Below are 21,129 nucleotides of genomic sequence, written 5' to 3' on the forward strand. Positions count from 1 at the left end.
TGTTCTCTGCCCAAATGATGATTCCTTGTTGAAAGCATCACTTAAAGGTTCGAAAGAAGTATTTTCAGCCCAGCCTGGGGAATGTGTTTTATTTCCCAACTTAATCACCCTTTTAAAATGGTTAACATTGGCTGTGGACTTACTAGATAGATCAGGAAAAGCATGGGAGCATCTTTGCACACTGTGAAATTACAAAGCCAAAGAACATTTTCTCTCTTTTTGCTTTCCTCTAGGAGTTAGGGAAAGAGTGAGAGGACAGTAGAAAATACACTAGGAGTCTTTTGACTTTGAGGAAAGATAAGCATCCATTTTCAAGGAATCTGAAGAGTGAGAATGCTGGTCTTGAAGAATTTCAATGTGAGCTTGGAAACTTAAGTCTGATTTAAATACTAAATACTGAGGTGCAATTTCTTTACAGTTGTGAGTTTCTTTTTCCTAGTGAGTAAAAAAGAAAAAAAAATGAAATTAAGAAAGGCCAGGGGAAAAAAGGGGAGCAGATCATTAGATATTTTGTTTGATATCACACCAAGTAGTTTCCCATTAACGAAAACGCACTGGATTTCACTAATTCAAATGTTACTGTCTTAGCTAACAAGTCATGCCATACCCAAAAAACAGGCTTGAGTTGATGGCTGATTTTATAAAGATTTTAGGTAAGATAAGAGAACTTTCTGGAAAATTACGTAATGGCTTGGAGTGGAATTAAATAATGTGGCTAATTCCATGTCCATTTGGAGCTCATTTATGTTTACATCTTTCTTCTATTTTTGCCCGCTTTCTGCAGCTCCTGTATGCACATACAGATGGTTACATTCTCATACTGGGCACCGAGAGAAGGTCACATGCTTTACATCCATGGCAATTAGTTCCCTTTTTAAAATGGAAAATGTCATTAAGTTCTTGAATAATTCAAGAGTAGAGGTCACAATACAGTGTCCCTTTTGGGGGTCTTTATGGTGCAAATGGCAAAACAAGGCGATCCTATCAGTAAGAGTAGATCTAAGGTTTACAATGTAGCTCTATTTAGTGTGACAGGAAAATTAAATTACAGGAGGCACTCATTCATTGTCACCCGTTAACAGGCTTGGGAAAATTGTGGATCCCTGGGGGCAAATCACTGACAACGTTGGAGGCAAATAAAAATATTTCATTTTAATTGGCTGCTGTTTCCTTTGCTTGATTTTGAAAATAACAAACATAAACATGCCCCCCCACAACTCTCCTTGGAAATGGGATCCTGAATCTCCAAAACACGACCACAACTTATGGGTAGATTTAAAACTCTGGGGAACATGGGTTGTTTACTCAGCCATAGTTTAGCTAGTCTTGATCCAGGGCTTCTGGGAAAAGAAATAAAGGGGCAAGTTTCAAATAAAAATTGGCTTCCGTTACTCCCCACTCCTCCCCTATCAGGGTTCGTGGGACTGGACTTACTGTGTTTCTGGAACAGGGTCTGTCCCTCAAATCTACAAGGATTGAGGAGGAATCCAGGAGGGAGGACGAAGTGACGCGGAGGCCACCAGTTGTCTCCCCTCCCCTGGGGACAAAAAGTCAGACCGCCTTTGGCGATCCCCGGCCTGGCCCCGCTTGGGTGTTCGAACTGGGGGAAGCGGCAGGCTGCGGGGCGAAATGAACATCCTTGGGGTCATCAAATGAGATAGAAGTTTTTCCAAGGCCACGCCAGCACATCCAAGTCGTTGCTGGCATCCCCAGCCTCCCCACAGACCCAATTAACACTGCTGGGCGTGGCTGCCTGGGTCCTGCTCCCACCCCAGCTGGGTCCCGGGGCCACCCTTGACCCCAAGCCGGGTTCACGCAGAGCCGCCGGCGGTTCCACCTGCGCGTCCTGCCGCGCCGCGCGGGCCGTGCGGGCTCTCTCCGAACGTGGCCGCACTTGGCACCTGCTGGAGAGCGGCGGGCGCGCTGGTTTTCTCCCAGGCTGCAGGGAGATGGGGGAGGGGCGGGAGAGGAATAAAGTTTGCAGGCTACTTGGGGTGGGACTGGCCCCATCTGGTGGGTTGGCCACTTAGGGTTTGTTCCCTGCACTTTAGAACTTGGAAAAAGGCAACACTGACCCGCCCCCGCTCCTTCTCCCCACCGTCTATTGCTTTTTAGATCTCTTTCTCTTCTAAAAAATAGGTTTTTGACACTTCCCTTTTTCGGCCTCCTCCACCAAGACCCTGGGAAGTCCTGCGTTAACGAAGCGAGCACCGAGAGGGGGGCGAAGCAAAGCGCCATATTTCCAGGTTCCAGGCTTCCCAGACGTGGGAAAGCCCGCCCGAAGCACGAGGAGGCTCCCGGGGCTTTGCTGGCTGCTCCGCGGACCCAGCGGTCTGGCAGTCCCGGCTGCGCAGACCCGGGGGTGCGGCCGGGAGCCCCAGCACCGCCGCCCGCTATCCTTCCGTACCCGCGCCGCCCGGGTCAGGAGCGCACAGCTTGGTTGGCTTCCGCCGGGCAGCGGCACAAGGTTTCCCCGCCGCTCACTAGCGGCAAAACCGCGCCTGACAGCCTATGGCTTGGGGCTCATTTTGGAATTGAGGAAAGAGGGTGCCGCTCGGTTTCTGAAGCGCTCCCGACTTTAGTAACACTAAGTAAAGGGAGACAATTTTTAAGAAGAAGTTCTAGTCCAACGTGGTTATGCCTAGGACGAACGATTGATGCCTGAGCCTCAATGTATTTCTAAGAGAATTAAAGAATAAATTTCATAACTGCGGGGGAGTGGGGGGGTGGGAGACGGAGGGGAGCAATTTAGGGTTTTTCATTTTCTAAACGCTTCAATTTAAGCAAACACTTGGGGGCTCCAGGCCGCTGTAATTCCAAAGACAATTTTCCCGGTTTTAATTTGATTTGCATTTTTCAACTTTGATAATATTCAATTTCAAGGCTGAATACACATGTAAACACTGTTAGGTCGTGTTTTTCGCCCCTTGCACCAAACAGAATATCGCTTATTTCAGAGAGCCATAGGAGGTTACAACCTGCGTCCCAATATCTGCGAGTTTCTCCTGAATTATTTTTCAAAACTTAGCATAGCTTTGCCTGGGCTCCAGAGAAGGTGAACTATTACAAAATATTTAAACTACTACCCAGGTGAGGGGAGATCTGCACAACCATTGCAAAAAGAAAGAGGTAAATAGAACAAATTCCTCTTCTACACAGAATCTATTCCATTTTTACTCGGAGACATTTAAAAATATACTTTATTCACGGGCTTAATCAAAAAATGATCAATGTATTTGCTACCCCAGAAATATTTTCAGTGTAAATTTCATAGCTAGAAAGACAAACCTTGAGAAATACAAAGAAATCATCACTGAAAGGAGAGATTTAATTAACATCATTGAGCTATTTTATCAAACATAAAATTCAGAGGCAAATGTGAAGTGAAATTAGGTAATTAGCTTTAGTCATAGCCAAGCTGGTATTTAACAAAATAGCACTATCAATAACAATGAAGTTAGAATGCTGTGAGCTGCATGTGAACAGCTACACCCAAGACCATAACACAACTGGTCGAGGGGAGGGCACTCTGTTATTCTTCCCTTTCTTCAGGACACAGCATAGACCGTACATGATGCAGAGAAATAGTCGAGTCTTGTCAAATATGCAGATGGTTTGGCACATAATAAAAAAATCAAAACCCCAAGTGTACTTTATTCTCCTTCACAAAACTGTACTAGGAAAACGGAAGGGGTTCAAAGAAATGGCATACGTTATTGCTTTGTACCTTATATAATAAAATAGCAATTATTTGCAAAATATCCCTCACTTAAAAAATATTTGCTTAATGTGCATTATTGTGGAACACTCGATATTGGGAAATATATCTCTATCTGAAGTCCTAAGAATTTACCCATTACTATATCTATTTTCGTTTGTTTTGTTTTGTTTTGTTTTGTTTTCCTAAAAGTGGATGGCTCATGGACAAGATTGGGGATTTTAAAAAATAAAAGATATTCGAGTTTTGGCATCTTGGGAAGAATAAAACCAGGAATTAGATCTGTAAGACTTTTAAGAAGCTTTCTGCAGGAGGCTGGTTGGTATTGAAGAACTGTATGTGAAGTTGAAGTGATCTAATTTGAAATGATTTTTTCATATGAAAGGAATTTAAACAAACAAAAAGGAATTCCATTTGAAATAGGACCAACTTGGAAAAAGAAAGTTCCTTAATTTTTAAGAACACATTCGTTGCAGGCTGATTGTGTCTAACACCTTCAGAGAAATTGTGCTTTATTTATCATTTGATTCCTTTTTCTAAGAATTATTGAATTTTAAATGGTCATTGTTTAGGATTTGCACTAATCTTTTATATTGTGATGACTGGCAATTATGTCTTTCTATTTATTTTACACAAATAGATGGCAGAGTGCGCACGTTCAACACAATCGCTTCAGAGCAAACCTGTTCTTGCAGATAGAGCTAAATGAAGGGGACCTAATTAAAACAAATGGTCTATTCAGAGAATTGCAGATTGTGGACAATAGGAAGCATCTTTGTCTTTTGCTACTAGTAATTGAGGAGTAAATGGGGATCTTGCTAAGAACCTCAAAAGTTTGATCATGGGAGTAAGTTTGCCAATTTAATTCGCCTTTATCCCTGAAGAGATCTGTATCCTGGACCCTGTTGTCCAGTGCGGCATTGCAGACAGGGAATCCGCCCCTCAACCCCCAACTTTGTTCAGCTGGGGCTGAGCTGCAAGGAGCTTATCAAAGACAACCCAGATCTCGGGAAGCACTGAGCGTGGGGGAAGGGAGGCCAAGGAGGAAGAGCCCAAGGAAGTCCCTGGCAAATATTTTAGCCAGGTGGGAGCTTTCAGAGGTGGCAGCGTGAGGAACCCAAAGGCACAACCCTTTCTCAAGAGCTTTCCCCACAGATCCAGGAACTTGGGAGGCTATGTATGTCCTTTGGGAGAGACGTGAGTTCTTGCAGGATCCGTATAGCCCTACCACCCTGAAAGACCCAGACACTGGGGGTGGGGAGAGAAGCTAGCTGGGGGTGTTTGTTATAAAGGGACAGTGGTCTGACTATCCTTTCCTGATTAACAAGAGTCTGAGGGAGGGGAGGAGTGTGAGAGTGTGTGTGTGTGTGTGTGTGTGTGTCCACGCGCACGCGCTCCATGCACGGCGCGCGCGCCTGTTTGAGACAGAGAGAGAAAAGCAGAGGGATTCAGCTGAACGTAAGGAAGAAATCCCGCAGTTACTTTTAGTTGTTTACTGAGCAAGGACAAAATCTAAACAGCGCTTTCCACAATCAATGAAGGGATCGCCTCGGGTTCCAGAGTTGAGCTCCCTAAATGAGTCTGGCATTCTGATAACTGCAGGTTAGCACCTGAGATCAGCTCCTTCCCACGGCTCGATGCTGGCACGAGATAGGGAAGCATCTTGTTCCTGAGCTCTGGGAAGGGAGAGGCGAGAGGGGGATTTAATTGTTTGGCTGGGTGAATCGAAATGTCCTTTTAAAGCAAAGAAATCAAGAGAGATTGGCCTTTAATTGGCAAACTGCTGGTGGGAGGGGAGTGGTCATTAAATGGAGGGTGGACAAAATATAGATTGGATGTCTGCTCCCTGCGTGTCCCCATAAACAGCCAGAAGATTGCATTCGCCCCTTTTCAGGCAGTCCTTAGAAGGCCTAGCGCTCAACCTGACTGAGCGACTGTCACTCTGGATGCATTCTCCCCACCTCAACCTAACACCGCAAGTATCCAGTTTGGAGTGGAACATCGTTTAATCTAGAACTAATGCACTTTCTAGAGTCGGTTATTCCCATGCCCTAGACATCATTGTGTGTGGCACTGGCCTTAGAATCCAGTTGTCCAGAGCCTCCCCTCAAATCCCAAAATGGAAGACGGTAAGTCTGCAGGAAACCGCACATTAAAAACCCTGGAAACCCAGGGCCCTTATCTTCCAGTAAGCTGAAAAGAAAAAAGGAGACCTTTATTCCAAGACTGTTTTCAGGAGGACCCTGTTCATTCTATACTGTGTCCCCAGGGCCTAGCGCCGGCGAATGTCAGCCACCAGTTCTTACACACCCATGGGCCATGTGCAGCTGCTATGTGGACACTCTCTTCTCTCAGACCGCAGGCCTACTGAGTGCTGGGCCACATCCCATCCTCCCTCTGTGATGGAAGCAGGCCAGTCCTCCTGGGCCAACATCCTATTCAGGGGCAAACCTCTGAGGCCCCTGTTTACCCGGATCTGCATTTGTATATATGTGGGGGGAGGCAAACTCTGGGGGCTGGGGCCTCGCTCTTCCTGCAGCTGGGACAGGGGCTGGGACAGCACATGGAAGCCCAGCTGTGGATGGTGCATGCATTCCAGCTGTGCTGTCACCTGTGCCATCAGGCCACCAGGTATGGGTCAGGGGGAGGTCAGAGGCAAGAGTCTTTCAGAGCATTCCTGGCCTCTACTCCAGAATCCTCAGTAAGGAATACCACTGGCAGGCTACATCTCAAGAAATAATTTGGCTCTGTGCATTGTTTAAGCCCATGTCAGGTTGTTTTTTCTGCCCTTGACTTTTTTTTTTTTTTTCTCTTCCCTGGCATTTTCTCTTTCTGATCACACCATAGAGGCCACCTAGCTGCCGATTCCCATTCCCACCCCCACCCCACCCCACCCCCTCCACCCCCCACCCCCGCCGTCTCCACCCCTCCAGCCAAGCCCTTGCAGCTTTAGTGAGGTCCAGTCTTGATTGAACCTCTGGCCGCTTTGAGAAACCATGGTCACAGAGGAATACTGTGTTGCTCTGAGAGAGAAAATAAGAATCCAGCCAGATCCCAGACATAATGCATCCTGATCCCTTCTAGGACAGCAGGTGGGGTCTCTGCCATCCTAGCAAGGAGGACACAGACCTCATTCTTCTGGAGATCTTCCTGTTTCTTTCCAGCTTTCTCCTAACATTTCAGCCTTCCCTTCTACCAACGGCAGCTCACTGTATTCTAGAGAAGGCAGGTTTCCTACTACATTGGAATCAGAGAGTTCTGTGCCCAGGGTCAGAGGAGGCCACTAGAAGTTAAAAGAATATAAAGTTGCAAGACTCGAGTTCAATGCCGAGCTCTGAAGTCGGAACAGGTTCCCTAGCTTCTCTCGGCCCCAGGTCCATTACCCATAAGTTCTGGCATCTACTGGTGGGGCATGGGAAAACTTAAATGAGGTCATGCTCATGAAGACACCTTGCCCAGGGTCTGGCACAGGGGCGAGAGTACTCATTGGTGGTTGAAGTGAATACAATTGTGATAAAGAAAAGAGAGGGGGGATGCGCGGTGGGTGGTGGGAGTTGAGAAACATTAAGAAGGTAGGACGAAGAGCACAAGTTTTGCCAAGAAGTTGACTCACTTTTCAGCATAGAGGGTGAATTTTCTCAGCTAACAAGCAGCTGAAGTTACAACTTCTTTTGTTTGTGAATGGCTCAGTTTAACATAATTCAGAGTTGCTAGCCAGAGGAAAATACGTAATGGGTTGGTCTTTTTTGTTTTAAATTTCTTAGATAGGGTTTTAGAAGACAAAGCTTAAGCTTGAGCAGAGGGTTGTGTGTATTATACCAAGGAGTCCACATGTTGACATCCTGATTTCTTTGCTAAAGATGCCTCTGGCCTCCGTACAGAACTCCCTGTGACTCAGGTCCTGCCCTAGCTGACACGGTACCCTGTTCCATCATGAAATGACATATAAGCATCCTCTGCCCTTTCCAGTTCTCCAGCCACCCACATCCTGCTTAAAGTCCTCTCAAGCCTTCTCCTCCAAACACTTCTCAATATTATGTGTCCACTTCCAAGTAATGTGCTTTTAACAACTATGTCTTCAGATTAGCAATGTGTGTTCTTTTTTACGTGAGCAAAAATTTCCCATCAAAATTCATTATATAATCATGTCTGCTTTGTGAAAGAAGAAGGGATAATGGATTGAGATCATCTTTCTAATGAAATAACAAGTTGAAAATCACATGCACACAGTCCTGTTTTGATTTGCTGGGGTCATTACCAACCCTGGTCCAAAAACATCCCTGCTTATTCTTGAACCCTGTGGCTTTATTCTTTTCAGATAAATGAAACAATAGAAAAGCTGATTTACCTATGCAGGAAGTCTAGTCCTCAATCATTTAAGCAAGCCGAAGCAGAATCCTTTCTTCAAAGAGAACTGAACCGCAGAAAACAATTTCTCATTCTGAAGTTCTAAGGGCAAGAAATACTCCAGTATTTCTTCCTCACACATGTTGGTGATGCTGAAATTTTCCCTCTCCGCTTATTTGATGTGTTAAATTTAAATAAATATGATGATGCTGGCAAGGTGTCCTGACATCAGAGAGAACGTTCCTGACTCTAATTAGCTTCAAGAGGGGGGTAAACCCCAGGCCCTTATTTCAATGAGAATGTGAGACCTCTAGTTTTGCATGAATGAAAACAACTTAATTTGCGTTGCTTCTTTTAGCAATCCAGCTCTCAACTGTGTTATCTGACAGTAAAAGATCGCCCTTTCTTTGGTGGGTGGGTGGGGGGAGACATAAGAAAAGGAGGAGGAGGAAAGAAAGAGGAGGAGGAGAAGGGAAAGAAGTGGAATGGGAAGAGCGAGAAGGGAGAAGTGTGAAGGGTCAGTTGTCAAAGCATTTTAATGGGAACCTGGTGAGGAGGACAGAGGCGTGTGTGACTAGTTCAGGTCTTGCCGGCAGTGAGCTCAGATATCTGAGGAACACCCACCCACTGATGTGAAACATAAGCAAACTGTTGTGACGATATGCTTGTGAAACACCCCTGCTCTCTCTACCTGGGCGGGAGATGGACTTCGGTGCAGCTTATTCTGCAGAGGATATACAAAGAATCCGGAATGAGCCCCTGGGTGCAGGGGCTGAGGGGGAGGGGAGAATAGGAGTCACCTCCAATCTGGCAATAGGGACCACGATGGAATGACAGCTTGTAAAATAAGCCTCCATCAGTCTCCCAGGAGACAGCCGGCCTCAACTTGGGTGTTCCCCGCTTGTTAGCCTCAATCATAATTGGTCTCTCCTCCCATCCCACGTTGTTGGTTTTCTGTGTGTGGCTTTTGGTGTGAGCGTGTTAGGTCATCAACAAATACAATGGCGGGAGGGGGCGAGGGGGGACACACATGATTGTTTTAAAGAAGAAAGGAGAAAAAGGATAAGAGTGGGCAGGAAGGCTGCGAACAGAATGGGGAAGATGCCCCAGGATTTAGGCTTCCGAGGCAACCCCTGGAGAGCTCTGAGGTGGGGAGCTCCCTGGGAGTTTTGACAAAGGGAGAAGCCCCCTGGAGGTGGGGACCCCACTGAGTTCCATTGGGGATGAGCATCTATTCTGTGCAATTTTTGTTTGCTTGTCTCTAGAGGTGACTGCAACACCCTGCCCATATCCGGTGAATCTCATCAAAAAGGAGTTTTTCAAAAACAACCCAATGGTTGTGGCATGCCCTAGGAAGGATGCAGTCTGAAGCCGAGGGCCTAAAGCTCAGCCCCAGGCCCTCCAGGGGCAAGCAGGCACACAGGCATGTTTCCGTCACCCTTTCTCCATCTATTTCTTTTTGAAGTTTATTCCACTCTCCTCATGATTTTTTTTCCCCCTCTCTCCATTCCTCATGTTTCTCCTCTTCTCAGAGGAAAACTCATCCTGGGCAGGGGGCTATGAGAAATTTGTGATCTGAACTCTGTAAAGCTGAGAGTGGTGAAGATACAGCACATTGGTTTTGCTCAAAGGGGCCATGGAATGTTCTGAGAGCCTCAGATATTTAGTTACTATAAGAATAACTTTGGAGGGGGGAAGGGAGCAGCAGAAATGTAATGAAAATCAAGTTACAACTTTGGGGAAGTTTTTTTCTTGTGTTTGTGTTTCTGTTTTAATTTTGCTCCATCAACCCTTGGCAGGCTGGGGTTGCCATGGTGCTGTGGCCAAGGCTGGTTTCCACAGTGTCCCTGACCCAGTAAAGGCATTTGGGGTCTCAAATCTTGCTCTTCTGCTACAGCAGGGACAGCAAATTGGGGTGGTGGCTCTGAGGGTGTGTGTGTGTGTGTGTGTGTGTGCGTGCATGTGTGTGTGTGTGTGACCTGGGGCCTTTTCTATGCTGCAGGACTTGGTGCCTACAAGTCTGTGGGCATTAGCTGGCATAGACTGTCCTGCAAGGTCCAGGCCTGTGGTGGGTGGGTGACTGCGAGAATGTTCCCTGTCTTATCGCCTCTGGCAGGGTGAAGATTCACAGCCAGAAAAGGCCCAGCCGCTTCCTCTGGACGGTTCTGGTTTATACACTCAGGACGACGTCTCTGCGCACCTCACCTGCAAAGCCCGCAGTACCTCCAGGCCCCACGCTTAGGAGAACGCGCTGCCCCTGAGAAAACCAGTTACCCCGAGGTACCTCCAGGTACCTTCTTGAACAAACACCTGTCCTATGCTCTATTAAGCCTTATCTCTTGCTTCTCCCCACCCCACCCCTACATTAAAGGGCCCCCCGTGCTCTTTATAAAGCGGGGGGAGAAGGCAGGCGATAGAGATCAGGCGTTTAAATCGGCCATTTGGAAGATTACATCTCTTCAGCGACGGTCTTTCTTTCAAAACTCGCACTGAATTGAGGGCCGCGGCTACTCCGCACCCGGCTTTCAAAGGCCGGACACCTTTTCATTCGGCCATGAGTGGGCTGGGCTGGGTGACCTGGAGCCATCAAAGGCCCGAGGGAAGGCCGTTAGGCGACACTCGTCTAATGACAAGTAATTGACGGATTCGAGGCCGCGCATTACCAGCAGAACGGGGAAGCATTAATTATTTAAAAACGATTAGCCTAGCCGTGTGTCCTGCAGGCGTTCCATCTTGTTTAGGGAAGATAACCGTCGCGAGCCGGAACCCGGGCTTTGGAGCGCGGCGGGCGCTCTCTCCAGCCCGCCGCGGGTGAGGTGGACAAAAGTGCCAGGGCCGGGGCGCCAGGGAAGGCGGGGAGGGGCGCCTGTGCCCCCCCCCCCAGAGGTGCCCACATAACTGACCCTGCCAATCACAGGGACCTATTTCTGCCCTTTTGAGTTCGGGATCTGGTGATCCCGGGGCAGACGGGAAGAGCGCTTGTCTCTCCGCCTGGCGAAATACCTAGAAGTCTGCACGGGCTTTAAAAAAGGCCGGATGTCTAGCTCTTTAAAGCAAACACCCTAAGGGAAATGCAAATTTCAGGGGACACCTGGTAGACCCCAGAGTAAAGATACCTTTTTCAGTACCCTATGCCTTGCCCTGGGAACCCGGGGTTCCTGCAGTTTCAACTAGCAGCTTTGGAACTTTTAGCTTTTCGGAGCCGGTGCCTTCCCGCCCGCGGCAGTTAAGATGCGATTGGTTCTGTTCCGCCCTCCAAAATCCCGTCCTCCCTTACCGCAGCGCGCCCCTGCGCCGGACAGCCTCTGGGAAAATGGAGATAAATGGCCTAGTGGCCTGTTTCTCTCCCCACTCCCCACCCAGGGTCCCGCTTGTAACCCCAGAGTCTTCCGAACCTGTCTGTAGCGGTGCGCGCCTGTGCGTAAAGGGCAACGGCCGCTTCTTGGAGCAAGAACGAAAGTTGACTCCTTTCTTGGAATGGCCCTGTCCCTCCCCAGATGCCTCGCGGCGTCGACCCCCACTGCGCCCGGCTTAGGGACTTGGGGCAAACGCTTAGACCAAACTGGAACCCACACGCGCAGGTTTTGGGGGAGGGCTTCGCCATTCTCCGGCCTCTGCCCCGCAGCGATCCGGTACCAGCCCTCCATTTTCCGCTGCACCCACCCCAGACTCTGAGGCCAAGGGTGTTCCACACCCACCCTTTCACTGTCCTTGGGAAACGTGAGGCCGTCGGATCGAATCCCCAGCCTAGAGGCGATGCAGGAGCCTGTCCTGACTTCCACAGCTTCAGGGCCTCAAGAAACTCTGTATGCTCAGACCCCAGACTGAGTCTGTTTGCAACTCTTCAACCCTTCATCCACCCACACCGTGCATTCTCAGAAATCCCCGAAAAAAGGCCACCTCCCAAACCCCAAGTCTCTTCACCGACTTAGTTTCTCACTCCCGAATCCCCAACCCCTTGCGTTGGAGCTTTTCGAAGGTTAAGGGACTGGCTGGGGGGAGGGGAAGCGCGCGGACAGGAATGGGGGGCGGACGCTGCCCAGGGGACCTGGTTATGGCCCCAGAGTGGGCGCGCTCCCTACCTGCGGTGCGGCGGGCTGGCGGAGCGTCCAGCGCGCGGAGGGAGGCGGCCGACTGCTCCCAGCCGAGGCATCTCCGCATTTATTTGAGCTCAAACCGAGCGACTGTTGACTTTAGCACACAAAGCAAAGATTTCACTGCCCGCTAGTTTAAAAATGAATATTTTACCAAGATATCGATCAGCGTTATAAAATTCAGTTAAGTACAATGGGATCCTAGCAAAAAAAAAAAAAAAAAAGAATAATAAAGGAGGGGGAGGCAATATAATATCTGTGCAAATTTGCTGAAGTGTGACGTGGCATGGAAAGTTTACCCTCCTGGAATTCGGATCTAGAATGTTTTTTTCGGTTGTTTACTGACTTTGTTTATTCACAGATCACGGTTGCTTAAACCGACGCGCGGACCGCGCGGGGAAAGGGAAGAAAAAGAGAGAGAGGGAGGAAAAAAGAAACGCCGCACCCTACAATACTTAGAGTTGGGGAAAGCGGGAGCAGGACAATCTGTGAGCTAGAGAGCTTGGAGCCCGGCTGGGGGAGGGGTCTGAGGCGGACAGGGTGGGGGCGGTGTGTGTGAAAGACACAAGAAGCGCAGAAAAGCCTCCGAAAGCGCCCCGCTCCCCGACATCCTTTTTATGTATTCGGACAGAACTATATCTTATCGGCCGGGATCAGTGGAGGGGGGAGCGCTAAGTAGTTTAAAACGACCCTCGCACAATGGGCGTGCGATACGAAACATAGCAGGTTAGGGCAGCGCTTTCAGCCTCCATTGTCCCCCACTCGGCCCCCGGCCCTGCCTCTCCGCTCCTTCGCCACGGGAGCCTTTTATGTGATAATGAAACACATTTCAGGCCGGGCTCACGACGTGTGTGTCCTTGCCAGGGGGAAGACGGGCTTGATTGCTGGCTGCGGCCTCCGGATCCCCCCCCCACCCCTCCCCAATTTCTCTTCCTTGTGTTCCTGGGACAATGTGGCATGTTAAAAAGGGATTTGGAGCCTGGGCTGGGGGGGGGGGGGTCGCTAGGGGAGGGCAAACCCCCTCAAGCGCGTGGGAAGGCCAGGGCTTGAGGGTGCAGAGACCCTGCAAGGTGGCAGAGGGCGAAGGGGGGGGCTGTCTCCAGAGTTGGGGAGAACCTGGGACACTCCAGGTTTGGGTGCTCAACAAGCCCAAAAATCTAGTCCCTGAAAACAGGGTCCTGGGCTGTGAAACTTTGAGGCAAAAGTCCTGCTTCAGAAGCCTGCAGAGGGTAATCATCCACCTTAAGATAGCTGTGCATGGCACATCTCTAAGTCTGCGGGGGCACTGGCTCCTGCCCTCATCCCGCCAGACTGTAGGCCCGCACATGCCCCAGGCAAAGTCAAAATCGGGTCCGCTTTGCCCGCCCAGGCGGTGCTTCGCCTCTGGGGTAGTCAGTTCAGTCCGGTTGGCTGCCTATTTAGGGAGGCTACACCATCTGTGGGGAGATACAGCAAGATTTGTAAGAATCTATTCTGGTCTTTCTTTATACTTTTAGATTTTTCTTTTAAGGCTCACAAAACACCTCCTTATACCCTTGGTCTGCATTCCTGGCTTCCCAGCCCGGGCTAATTGACGACTGTCCAAAGGCGGGGGTATTTGTGGAGAGGGCGGAGTAAGCAGATCTACAGACCCTGGGCTCTCACCATTGGCCAGGGTCACTTGACAACCTCAACCCCAAATATACCTTATTTTATAAAGGAGATTTGGACCATCACTTTGAGTGATCTCTTTAAACACCAATTCCAGGAGAAATCCTGTTTCTCTGAATCAGGTGCCACAGTGGGAGGAGGTGGTCCCGAAAATCTCACTGCTCTTTGGCTACAGCTAGGTCTGCCAGGGCTGGGCAGAACACCTAAATGGAGAAGGGTAGGATAGGGTGGTGGAGGCTAGTGGGAAACCTGAGGCTGTAGGATCTACACAGAGTTCCAGTTCTGTAGGAGGTTAAAGGGGTGCCAGAGAAGCAGAGATGAAAGTGCTGCACCAGGAATTTGCAAATCCAGTCTGGGCTCACTGACTTGAAGGGAGGCCTAAGATTGGAAATGCAGTAAAATACAGGCTTTGGCCCCAGAGAAGTCAGCCTCCTGGGGCCCAAGAGACATCAACTACATTGTTCCTTCACATGACCCAGATGGGAAATTAAGATATATGTTTTCTCCCAACTTTAAAGGTAAACCTGCATCAAACCTGGGAATGGTCCACCTTGGATCTGTGTGAGTCAGTGTGTGTGAAGATCAACTCAAAACTCCAAAAGCAATCATAAATAATATTGAGTTATATTTAATTGTGCTTGCTGAAGTGTTTAGGGGTAGGTGCACTGATGTCTGAAATTTACTTCGAAATGCATTTAGGTCTATGGCCATACCACTCTGAATGAGCTTGATCGCATTTGAAATGCATTTAGAAAAAATAACCTGAATTGATCAGTGGAGGTGCAGATAGCTGGACAGATATGTGATATAACAAGAATAGTGAAACAATAGCTGTTGGATCTGGGCAATGGGCACATGTGTGTTTTCTGTAAAATCTGTTGTACTTCAGTGTGTCTGAAAGTTTTAATAACAACAACCATCATGCCCCTCCCTTCACCAAAAAAAATATGAAATCTCCAACCAGACAGGATCACCTTCCCCCCACTTTTAAATAATTTCTGGACCTGTTTATTTTTCAAGTCAGGCAAAAGGAAAAAAAAATCTTGAAGATTCAAGGGGTAAAACTGGCAATAACACTTTAATATAGATTTGTGGAACTCTGGCCCTTCCAGCCAGAACACACATTTATAAGCCATAAATAAAACACGCAGAAACCATAAATTAATCAGACCCGAGACCTGGATTTCACCGTGTCAAGAATGGGAATGCATTTTTTTTTCTTTTCTTGGTCATTTACAACAGACCCTTACATTTTTTTTTTCCTTTTTAAACAATAGTACAACTCTGCTTCTCTGTTAAAACTACATGGTTTTACACTGAGTCACTCACAAAAGTTTGTGGGTTTTTGTTTTTGTTTTTTTGTTTTTTGTTTTTTAATAAAGTAAGACATCCCTGCAACAGCAGCAATGGAGGAGAAAGACAACGACAAAAAAAAAATCAGAACTCGCAAATGCTTAAAGAAGCAGGTGTCTACACAGTAGTGGAAACCAGAGGCTTTTTGCTCTTTTCTTCCTCTTTTCTGTTTGTTTGTTTTTGACTATTTCTCTTTTTGCCTTCCCTCCTTATATAGAATAATAGATATCAGTGTGGCCCATCTGTTTGGGAGGGAGAGCTGCTGAGGGTGAGGGGAGGCTGCTGTCCTGGGGGTGAGGATATAATGGATTTCTTCTCCCTTGGATCTCTCCAGCACCCCTTCCTCAAACTCTCCACCCCACTTCCTCTCTCTTGTCCTTGTCCCAAGCTAGCCGGCTCCAGCATCTTCTTAAGAGGAGTTCATTATGGGCCTTGAGTACACTCCCTGGTAGTAGGAGGTGTCTGCGGCCAGTGGCGAGGCATCCAGGCTCGCTTTGTTCGTGACCGGGCCCATGGCCAGGCTACCCGGCATAGGGGAACCGTAGCCAGGGTAGTGCATCACCTGTTCATAGGCCTTGAGGTCCATTTTGTGGGGCTGGTGGTGGTGGTGGCTGTGGTGGTGCTGCTGCTCCGAGGACATGAGGTTGTTGATGGAGAAGGGGTGGTTGAAGGCGTAGTGGTGCTCGGGCTTAAGGTGAGCCTCCGGCGGCAGGCCCGGGTGATGGGGAGGGCCGAGCAGGTGGGCCGCAGCCTGCTGCTGCTGCCCCGGCGATGGCGCCGGCTCCGGGGGGCTCAGGGCCGAGGCCGGCGTCCCCTTCAGCTCCCCCAGAGCCCCTCGCTTGTGCTCCTGGCACGGAGAGGCACTCGAGTGGGGTGACTCGGTGCCCGCTGCAGTCTCAGAGGCCGGCCCGGCGGCCTCCCCTAGCTGACCCTGCGAGGCCTGGGCCCCTGAGGCGGCTTTCTTGCCACTGCCCGTGGCGCCCGAGGCTTCCTTCAGGGCCAGCTGCTTCTCACATTTGAAGCGCTTCTGGCGGCGCAAGTAGCAGCCATTCTCGAACATGTTGCCCGAGTCGGGGTGCAGGGTCCAGAAGGAGCCCTTGCCGGGCTTGTCCGGCGAGCGGGGCACCTTGAGGAAGCAGTCGTTGAAAGACAGAGAGTGGCGGATAGAGTTCTGCCAGCGCTGCTGGTTCTGCCGGTAGAAGGGGAAGAGGTCCATGATCCACTGGTAGATCTCGCTCAGTGTCAGCATCTTGTTGGGGCTCTGCTGGATGGCCATGGTGATGAGCGAGATGTAGGAGTAGGGCGGCTTGGCGTGCGTGTAGCTGCGCCGGTACGTCTTGGGGTCGCGCGCTCGGCTCAGGCCCGCCTGCCCGTACATGGGGCTCATGGAGTTCATGTTGGCATAGGGGGTCAGGCCACCCATGGCCCCGGCCGCCTGTCCCCCGAGCGGGCTGAGGCTGGGACTCAGGTGCGGCCCCATGCCCGCCACACCAGCCGCCCCGGCTGAGCCACCCATGCTCGCCATGGCGCCCGCCCCGGGGGACATGCCGGCCAGGGACGGGCTCATGCCCGCGCCCACGTACGAGGACATGTTCATGGAGCCGGCGCTCATGTTGCCGGAGCCGGTACCCATGGCGGCAGCGGACATGCTCATGTAAGTGTTCATACCATTCATTCCCAGGCCGGCGTTCATGTTGCTCACGGAGGAGTAGCCCTGCGGACAGAGCCCGGGGAGGGAGGCGCACAGGGTTAGCATCGAAACTAGAGCGTGCCCTGACCTCCCACCCACCGGGCTAGCCCAGGCCCCCGCCTGCGAGGAGGCCTCTGGGGAGTCCTTCCCTCAGCCGGCTCCCTGGGCCCCGGACACCGAGTCCGTTTCATCCGGAGAAAGCCGGGATCGCCCTGGAGGAGTTGGCCAGCAGGTTGCTGCTGTTTGCATGTGGCTGGATCCTAGCCCTTCTGCCCCTTGCTCAGATTCTAAAGCAAGGGTCCCCCGGAGCACCCCTAGATCAGGCACCCCAAATGCATCTCCTTTCCTCGACTCTCAGGCCAACATACCGAATCCGCGCCGCGGCCTCGGTCTCCGCCTCGGACCCTAGTGAACAACCTGTGGGTCACAGCCTAGGGCGCCCAGCGGCCTCAAGCGGAGATTGTCTCAGGCTCCTCCGTTCATCCTTCCTCTTGGGACCCCATCCTTGGCCCCAGGGGAACCAAAACCCAGTGCCCGCGCAGAGTCTGGGGCCAGCTGGAGGCACTGAGTTGAGGGGCAGGGAGGAGACCGAGAACTGAACTACACGCGGCTGGGCTCTGCAGCCACAAACTTTCCTTCTCTTTGTCTCTAGTCTTTGAATCTGCCTCTACCTCAGCCCCCAACTCCTACCCACCTTCTCTCCAGCTCCCCACCCCCTCGCCGGCCGACCTCCCACCCCTCCCCAGCCGCGCGCTGCCAAACATAACTCTGTTAGGATAGTGCGTGGCTCGGCCACGAAGAGGATTTGGAGGCGCCGCAAGTCAATATTTGATCACAAAGTTAATATTATCTCAAGGCTAACAGTGTGTCGTATAAAAAAGAGACCCATTTGAGTCGAAGGAGGGTGGAAAAGGCGGCTGCCCAGAGCGGCTGGGGGTGGGGGGCGGGTGCCGGCGAGGGAAACGGTCCTGAGGTTGGGGAACAGTGCGGACGCCACCACCCCACTTCCCCCTGGAAAAGGCGAGTGCCTACCTCCGGCTCGGCATAGTAGCTGCTCCAGTCGGACGGCTCGTGCCCTTCCATCTTCACCGCTCCCAGCATACTGGAAGCCGAGTGCATGGCAGTTTAAAATTTAACAGCCACAACAAACGACCAGCAATCACCCCCCACCCCCACCCTCTTAAAAAAAAAAAAAAAAAAGTCAGCCAAGGCACCGTCCCCTCCCTCCCTCTCTCGCACTCCCTCTCTCCCGTTCCACTCCCTCTCTTTCCCTTGGCCGGCCGGAGGCGGTAGTTGGAACGGGCGGGAGGGGTCAGCCACGGGAGGAGGGGGCCAAGGATGGGAGGAGGCCCGGACCGGAGTCCCGCTGTAGGGAGCGCCCGCCGCAGCCGCCGCCGCGCTTGCGGGCTGCCGGGCGGAGGCCGAGGTTGGCAGTGCGAGCTGCCTGGAGGCGGCGGGAAGCGCGCGGCGCGGGGGCGGGTGGGGGGGGGGGTGGAGAGAGGGAGGAGGAGGAGGAGGAGGAGGAGAGGAGGAGGAGGAGGTGGTGGAGAAGGAGGAGGAGGAGAGGAGGAGGAGGTGTGGACCGCGGAGCGGACAAGTGCCGCAGTGACGTGGGCGGCTGGTGATATAGCGCGGCGCGCTGGCGCGGGCCTCCAATCCCCAGACCCGGGGCAGCCCATTTGAATAATCAGCTCACACCTAGGTGAGAGGGAGCCTCGGCAGGCGCCCGGCACCTGCCCCTAGGCGCCCGGCGCCCGCCCCACTGCCGCCGCGCCCCGCACCGGTACCAGGCCAGGCGAGCGGGGCGAGTGGGCGCGCAGGCTCCCTGCTCCAGCCCCTATTCCCCCCCCCCCCCCGCGCGGGGAGGGCCCGTGGGAGGAGGGACCTGGGAGGAAGCCACCCCAGTAGCGGCCCAAGGCTCTGACCCCCGCCCGGTCCCATAGCGCCCGGCGCCTGGTGCGCCTGTCGGAGGGCGAGCCCGGCCTCCGCGCCCGGTTGCCCCTCCACAGAGCCTTAGAAACGGCGCATTTACTCATCCCGGGTTTCTCCGCTCTCAGTGCTCATTCCCTGTCAAAACGACAAGACGGTGACAGAGCCAATTTGCAAAGCGCTGTCGTATTTAGAAAAACTGTGTACACACCTTGAACTCGCCTGCCGCTGCTCCTGGGACGCCCCTCCCTGTTACAGTTAAGACCCAGAGCGGCTCCGGAAGGCGTGCGGGGCGCGCCTGGTCCGGCGGCCGCGGCTTTCTCCTCTTCCGAGCCCAGCCTCCCGCGACCGGCAGGGGAGTGGCTGTCGGGCAAGAGCACTGTCCGATCGCCCAGCGCAGGGCGCGCACGGCCCCGCCAGCTGCAGTCGACGGTTGGGAGACTGCTATTTGTCTCTGACATTCAGGACGCCGTGTTTCAAGGTTACTTTGCAGTCACAACCGAGGTGCCCACAGCATTTCGTAACTAAAACAAACAGGGCAGGAGGTGGGGGGTGAGGCGGGAGGACAGGGGAATAAAGGAATCAATAATGGGACACATGGAATTTACTTCAGGAGGGTCTCTGTTCTCTGCTTTCTTGAGGGGCTCTTCTATAAGAATTAGAAGCCCCGCAACCATATACTTCCTTTTTTTTTTTTTTTTTTTTTTTTTTTTTTTTTTGCTACCGCTTCTGGGTTCAGCTTATCATCTGTCCTGGGCCAGCTACCAACGCCTTTGTGAGCCCAGATTGCAGGGTTTAGGGCTATTGCAGGTGTTTGATGTGGACTTCTTTTCTTGGTTCTAAAAACAGGCTGGCCCATGAGGATTCAGCCCTGTGCCCCCACCACAGAGATAAAGAACAAATAGGAAATAGTGGGTATCTGGTCCACCTGCCAAAGTGATGGGTAATGGTGTCAGAAGACAGGAGCTCAGCACCGAAAATGGAAGGACTGTCTGAGGGTCAGTCTAGAAGGACAGCGAGGAAGAGCAGTCCATGCAGGGAGGCGACCCTTTCCCTCTTCCCCACCTATCCCAGGCCTGCATCGCTTTGAACCAGATGCAGTCGCTGGTACCACCTTTTTTGCTGAACCTCAAATGGTTTGACCCATTCATAGTGAGGGGGTTAGAGAGTGCCAGGGTAGGATCCCCCAAAGCTGAAGTCTGAATGGCTTTCAAAGCCCTGCACAGCCCAGAGGGCTCCCCTGAGAGGCAGGCCAGCCCAGTGCACCTGGGAAGTGTGTTGTGGGGTATATGCACACTTAGTGTAGGTGCGTGCCGGGGAGCCCAAGAGACAGATTCCTGGCATCTCTCACCGGGTCTCAGAGCATGAGGGGAGCAATTTAACTGTTCTCCCCAGGGCTTGGGGAAGAGGGGTGCGCACCGGCACTCAAGAGGTAAGTTGCCTTTTTTTTTTTTTTTAAAGCTTTCTGCAGAGGCCCAGGGCAGAAACGCAGCTATACACATACACAAACATCTCAAAACACTTTATCAATTCCACCCCTGCCCCCCTCCCCCGCCAGGGAGCGCTTCTCAAATTCAGTAAAAAAGAGACGCCCAAACAGACAAACCTGCGAAACAACGACAAGACACATAGCTTTCTCGTGAGTATGGAGTTGAACATGCTGGTTAACCTCATCTGTCGCCGTGTGTATGTATTCCATTTCCCTTTCTCTTTTTGGCCCTGATTGAAACTATGGCTCTAGAAATTATTCCACGAGCAAAGGAGCGAAAGGGACCTGGAGAGGAGGTCCGGGGGAGGACGGAGCGCTCCCTTCCTGAAGAGCGACCTTTCGAGTCCTCGCAGGGTCGGTGGTCGGGATTCCAGCGCAGCGGGAGCGCTCGCCCCCGGCTCCCGCAGTGACAGGACGCCCCCTATCGGCCGCGCGGTCCTCGGGCCTGACCGAGCCCTCCTTACCCCTGCGCTCCTGACCCCGAAACCCAGATGCCTGGCACCTTTTCCCTTCCTCTCAGATGCGGGGCTGGCATTTGCTCGGAGACCCCCGAAGTTCTGCACAAACCCGAACCGCCCCCTGCCTCCTCGGAGGCGCCCAGGGCTCTGGTCGGGTCCGAGCCGCCAGTTCGGGACGCTCCGAGCGTGCTCCGCAAGGAGGAAGGCGAGGGCGGCCTGCAGTGCGCTCGAGGCACCGGCTGCACGGAGCAAGCAGACAGGAGCGTTCACACAGCCTGGGGTTCGCTTTCCGTCCCCGGCGCCGAGGTCTTTGGAGGCGCTACCTCCCCTGCACACTCCTGGTCCTCCCCGGCAGCTTCGGTTTCTAAAGGTTTATTCAGAGCGTCTGGCACGAAAGCCTC

The 21,129-nt window shown here is 51.8% G+C and overlaps 1 protein-coding gene across 3 annotated transcripts; it reads right to left on the bottom strand.

The window, feature by feature from the left end:
* Positions 1-14,868: 14,868 nt before the first annotated feature.
* Positions 14,869-20,594, bottom strand: FOXA2 (forkhead box A2; the record flags this gene model as incomplete). Of its 3 annotated transcripts, XM_080814772.1 has the most annotated exons (4): positions 14,869-16,876; positions 17,885-17,954; positions 18,993-19,305; positions 20,556-20,594. In XM_080814772.1, the coding sequence occupies 2 exons, from the start codon at positions 17,951-17,953 to the stop codon at positions 15,572-15,574; spliced, it is 1,374 nt and encodes a 457-aa protein (XP_080670898.1). In that variant the 3' UTR covers positions 14,869-15,571. The 3 variants fall into 3 exon arrangements, with proteins under 3 accessions (XP_080670898.1, XP_080670899.1, XP_080670897.1); XM_080814773.1 differs by lacking the exons at positions 18,993-19,305; positions 20,556-20,594 and adding an exon at positions 18,549-18,634; XM_080814771.1 differs by lacking the exons at positions 18,993-19,305; positions 20,556-20,594 and having other exon boundaries at positions 17,885-17,971.
* Positions 20,595-21,129: the final 535 nt, after the last annotated feature.

The sequence above is a fragment of the Martes martes genome (assembly GCF_963455335.1).
Source record: "Martes martes genome assembly, chromosome: 9".
Lineage (NCBI taxonomy): Eukaryota > Metazoa > Chordata > Mammalia > Carnivora > Mustelidae > Martes > Martes martes.